Source organism: Vigna unguiculata, chromosome 5, assembly GCF_037176805.1.
Source record: "Vigna unguiculata cultivar grain cowpea cultivar isolate G323 ecotype 2 chromosome 5, ASM3717680v1, whole genome shotgun sequence".
Classification (NCBI taxonomy): domain Eukaryota; kingdom Viridiplantae; phylum Streptophyta; class Magnoliopsida; order Fabales; family Fabaceae; genus Vigna; species Vigna unguiculata.
In genome coordinates this window covers 15,203,757-15,209,241 of record NC_140796.1, presented here as the reverse complement: position 1 = coordinate 15,209,241, position 5,485 = coordinate 15,203,757, and the positions used below count along the sequence as shown (strand labels likewise).

General features: G+C 34.0%; 1 protein-coding gene across 4 annotated transcripts; it reads left to right on the top strand.

Moving 5' to 3' along the window:
- The first annotated feature begins 1,725 nt into the window (after nucleotides 1-1,725).
- Nucleotides 1,726-5,146, top strand: LOC114184881 (G-type lectin S-receptor-like serine/threonine-protein kinase At1g11300). 4 transcript variants are annotated; one of them, XM_028072261.2, is made up of 7 exons: nucleotides 1,726-3,040; nucleotides 3,160-3,270; nucleotides 3,408-3,607; nucleotides 3,683-3,893; nucleotides 3,973-4,210; nucleotides 4,285-4,435; nucleotides 4,526-5,146. In XM_028072261.2, the coding sequence occupies exons 1-7, from the start codon at nucleotides 1,801-1,803 to the stop codon at nucleotides 4,832-4,834; spliced, it is 2,460 nt and encodes an 819-aa protein (XP_027928062.2). In that variant the 5' UTR covers nucleotides 1,726-1,800; the 3' UTR covers nucleotides 4,835-5,146. The 4 variants fall into 4 exon arrangements, with proteins under 4 accessions (XP_027928062.2, XP_085529295.1, XP_027928065.2 ...); XM_085673169.1 differs by having other exon boundaries at nucleotides 1,803-3,040; nucleotides 3,163-3,270; nucleotides 3,411-3,607; XM_028072264.2 differs by having other exon boundaries at nucleotides 1,803-3,040; nucleotides 3,163-3,270.
- Nucleotides 5,147-5,485: the final 339 nt, after the last annotated feature.

Below are 5,485 nucleotides of genomic sequence, written 5' to 3'. Positions count from 1 at the left end.
TCACAATAAAGACACCAAGATTTTTAACATAACCCTTCGTAGTAAGGGTAAAATCACGAGTTGTCCAAATCAAATAAATAGTTCCATTATGATCAACAAAGAGTACAAAAGAGTCTTAATTAACTACACAAAATAGTGCTAACACCCAGCAAAACAACAAAGCAACAAAGTTTACAAATAGAAAACAAGGAAAATAAAGAAAACCTAAATACACAACTGTAGTGCGAACTGAATTTCCCCCAACTTAGACTTCGTATCAACAATTAGAACAGTCAAAATGAAGAGCATGATGAACGAATATGTAGTATTGATTTTACAGTCGTACCTTTGTGAAAAATTTTTAATAGTTTTCTATCTTCTTCTTCTCTCAATGTGTTAGTGTTCTCTAATGGTGTATTCACTTGTGAAGATTGACTTGGGAGAGAGGGAGATTATGGATTGGAAGTGATTAGATAGTGAAGTTTGTGTTGTTATTTTTATGGGATTTGGAAGTGAAAGTGAGTGGATCTAAAGGTGAAGTTTGTGAGTGATTTGATTGATGTAATATATTAAAGATTAAGTTTATGTGAAAGAATAAAAAAGATTACCAAATTATCCTTGATGTTGAAAGTAATCTAAAATTGTATTTAAATGAGTTAGATTTATTTTATAAAAAATATTTAAATAAATAAATTGGAAAAAGTAATTATTTTATTTAAAAACATAATTAAAATACAATATATTTGCATATTGTAAATTTTTTTTGTAAACAATTTAGAAATTTGAGTATTAATTATTATTGTAAGCATAATTTTAAAAGCCATATAAGCATAATTTTAAAAGCCATATAAGCATAATTTTAAAAGCGTAATTTTTAGAAATTTAAAAGCGCAATTTTCTTTGGAGATAAAATCGGTGCTAGTGAACACAACATAAATGAATACGACTCTCCTTTATGTGTCTTTCTCATGCTTTTCCGTACTTTCTTCACTAAATTAAGTGAAACATTAAGTGAGCTTCAAAACTTAAAGGGAGCTCCATACCTAACAATTTTCCTTGTACAAATTTAATTATATTAATGTGATATGATTTTAATTTCAATAAAGAACAGAGTAAATAAAATGTCTTAACTTCATAAGAAAGATTTTCATTTAATATTAATATTTATGCAGTTTGACATTATATTTTGTCAAATATAATTGAAATGTATTTAAATTGACATATATGAGATATGAGACATCTTAAAGAGAAAGAATGTATAATAAAGTGTACTGTTTACTGTAGAATATTTAAATCATATTCATTACACCATTGACATTACCATCAAATTTTCAACAATTTAAAAAAATAAAAATAAAGTCATTTCCTTAACCATTTAAACATGTTATTACTATTATAGCCTTATTTTCTTCCCAACGGTCACAATACCAGAATACTAAGAATTTGCAATGAAGACGTTCCCTTTGTTTTTAATCTCTGATTTGTTTGAAGACAAATTAGAAAGCTGGCCCACGCAAGTGCCACAGAAACAACTTAAGAGAAATAATTACGAAAGTGCTATTTGACAACTTCCCAGAAATGCAGAAAAAATATCATAATGTGTGAAAGAAATAAAAACACGTACAAGACTGTTGATTAATCAGTGCTCCAAAAAGTAGCACCAAACCGTGTTGATTTTTATGATAAGAAATGACAGTTAAGAATGAAGTAGAGAAAGGTCACTTACAAATGCCTTAAAATTCACCTTATGGACAAGAAATAATCACTATCTGTAATGGATTACACCAACTACAAAAACATGTTCTTCGCTTTCATCATAACATGTTTTCTTTTTCAGATATTGTTTGTGCCACAGACACCATCACATCATCTCAGTTCATCAAGGACAATGAAACTATAACCTCCTCTGGTGGCAACTACACCTTGGGATTCTTCACCCCTCATAACTCCACAAAACGTTATGTGGGAATTTGGTGGCAACCCAAATTCACTGTCGTATGGGTGGCTAACAGAAACAAACCACTGAATGATTCTTCTGGAGTTGTTACCATATCTAAAGATGGCGACCTTGAGGTGTTGAATGGTCAGAATCATGTAATTTGGTCAACAAATGTGTCAAACGTTGGATCCAACACTACTTCTAAACTCTTGGATTCTGGGAACCTTGTGCTTCGGGAGAACTCATCAGGAACAATTATATGGGAGAGTTTCCAGCATCCCTCAAATGCTTTGTTACCCAATATGAAGATTTCAACTAACAAAGTAACTGGTGAAAAAGTAAAACTAACATCATGGAGAAGCCCTTCTGATCCATCCACTGGTAGCTTTTCTATAAGTGTTGAACGTCTTAGTATACCTGAAGTGTTCATGTGGAATGAAACTCGTCCCTTCTGGCGCACGGGTCAATGGAATAAAAAGATCTTTACTGGGATGCCCTATATGAAAACGTATTATCTGGAAGGGGGACATGTTGGAGATGACGGGGAAGGAAATGTTGAATTCCATTACAAGGGAGTACAAGAGATTGGCTTCACAATCTATATTGTGAATTCAGCGGGCAATTATGAAGAGAGATGGTGGGATGGGGAGAGGAAAGAATGGGTAGTCACATGGAATAGTCATCAATTTGAGTGTGATGTTTATGGTGTGTGTGGACCTTTTGCAGTTTGTAATTCTGAAAGCTCACCTACATGCAGCTGTTTGAAAGGGTTTGAGCCAAGAAACAAAGAGGAATGGAATAGAAAAAACTGGACTAGTGGATGTTTCAGGAGAACACCTCTGCAGTGTGAAAGAGACAGCAACCAAAACAAAAGTGCAGATCATACAGAAGATGGATTTTTGGAAATGAAAATGGTCAAAGTTCCAGATTTTGCAGATGGGTCATCCCTCAGACTTCAACCAGACATGTGCAGAAGCCGATGTTTGGAAAATTGTTCATGCATTGCATACTCATATGATGCTGATATTGGTTGTATGTCTTGGACTGAGAATCTAATTGACATAACACAATTCTCAAACGGAGGACTTGATCTACATGTACGAGTAGCCTACACAGAACTTGGTATACATTCTATAATGCCAGCTGTTATCTGCACAATAATCTGTATTAACTTTCTTGATCTGAAAACCTTTCTACAGCGACAGGACTAAATTTCCGATTTTCATTTTTCCCAAATGCAGCAGAGAAAGAGAGAAACAGGACAATCATCATTATTGTTACAGGGACAGTAGGAACTACCTTAATTCTCATTTGTGCATACATCATGTGGAAAAGGATTTCTACTGGCCACGGTAATTTATCATCATTATGCGTCTAAATTACTCAATTGAGTTCACAATTTTTTTTCTTTTTTGATTAACAATTTTAGATCATTGCTAACTTATATCTGTGTATGTTGTTGCTAATTTGTGCCACTGTAATAAATCAGTAGAGATCATCAAAAGATTCCTTCAGTTTAATGGAGGTGGAGCACCTCAAGAATATATAAATGACAATGCATGTGGTGATCTCTCACAAGTCAAACTCCAGGAGCTTTTAACAATTAGATTTGAAAATCCGGTAACCGCCACAAACAAATTTCACGCATCGAACAAACTAGGAGAGGGTGGTTTTGGTCCGGTGTACAAGGTACTTAGCATTTACCTTCCTCATATACCTGAAAAAATTGTCAATTATTTCATTTTTCTCACTATTATGTTATAGGGGCAATTGCACGATGGCAGGGAAATTGCAGTTAAAAGACTTTCTAGAGCCTCTGGACAAGGTTTAGAAGAGTTCATGAATGAAGTTGTAGTCATTTCCAAGCTTCAACACCGCAATCTTGTGAGACTTCTTGGTTGTTGTATTGAAGGGGAGGAAAAAATGCTGATTTATGAGTACATGCCAAATAACAGTTTGGACAAATATATCTTTGGTTAGTTCTTTGATACCCTTAGCTAGCATCCATCAACAATTGTTAGAAATTCATACAATTCTTCAATTTGATTCTTTAGATCCATCAAAAGATAAGGTTCTTCATTGGAGAAAACGCTTTAGCATAATAGAAGGAGTTGCTCGAGGAATGCTTTATCTTCAAAGAGACTCCAGGCTAAAAATCATCCACAGGGACTTGAAGGCAAGTAATATCTTGTTGGATGTGGAGCTAAATCCAAAGATATCTGACTTTGGTATGGCTAGAATCTTTGGTGGGAATGAGGATGAGGCAAACACTAAGAGAATCGTGGGAACATAGTAAGCACGCCTCTTTCTTCATGATTATATTCGTACACTTAGAATTGCATTAATTGTGGTACATTTCAATGCAGTGGCTATATGTCTCCTGAGTATGCAATGCAAGGACTGTTCTCTGAAAAATCAGATGTGTTCAGTTTTGGGGTTTTGGTACTTGAGATTGTTAGTGGAAGACGAAATTCAAGCTTTTATGATGAAGAAAATTATCTTACCCTTTTAGGATTTGTAAGTCAGCAAAATTCTTTTGAAGTTCACCATAGGAGTTCTGTATCCTTCTTCTGATAAAACTTTCAAATGTTTTAAATTTCGTTGCAGGCCTGGATACAGTGGACAGAAGACAACGTTCCCTCACTAATAAATCAAGGAATATATGATCCTAAGCTTCATAAATATTTTTATAGGTGCATACATATAGGACTTCTATGTGTCCAAGAATATGCAGCAGATAGGCCAAATATGGCTACTGTAATTTCTATGCTAAACAGTGAGATTCCGGATCTTCCTCCTCCAAGGAAACCTGCATTCATCCTGAGGGAAAATATGTTAAGTTCACTTTCCTATGTAAGAGGATATGACTTGAACTCCCTCAACTCTATCAGTATTTCGGACATACATGGCAGATAGAAAACCAAGAGCTCCCAGAAAGTTGTACAGAGGAAAAATGGTGATTATGTTAGTACTAAAAACAGAGCTGAAAATTGTAATATTGTAGGTATACCTGCTTTTTTGTCCAAAGGTATGCATTGCTAGAGCTACTTAGAGAGAACTTTTCAGTATAGAAGTTTGGCTAATTAAAAATAGTATAGGAAAAGAAAATTTTCATTTGACCACGAATGTACAAATGTCTATCAGTTTTTTTAAGCTTATATGTATCACACCTTTGTTTACATATGCATTCATTGATCACCAACAAATGAAATCAAATTCCTATCTTCATGCCTTCTTCTAAATGGCTTCTATTGCGTGCCTTCTATAAGCTTATATATATAGTATAGAGACACTAGCATCCTCAAACCTTTGATGTTGAATTTTGTAAATGCCTTCTAAATATCATGACTTGCAGTTTCAAAGCAGAAGTTGACTTTTTGCTAGCTGTTGTGCATATGAATGCTGCTACTATTGTTATCCTTTTGAATTATTTCAGAGTCTGTTACTTGGTTTTAGTAGTTTCTGTTAGGATAAACTTAAATTAGGAGTTATTGAGCAGACTTTATGAGTGGTTACATTTGTGATGTTTTAGGAGAGGAAAGGTCAAAAGTTTTATGTGTTATGTTT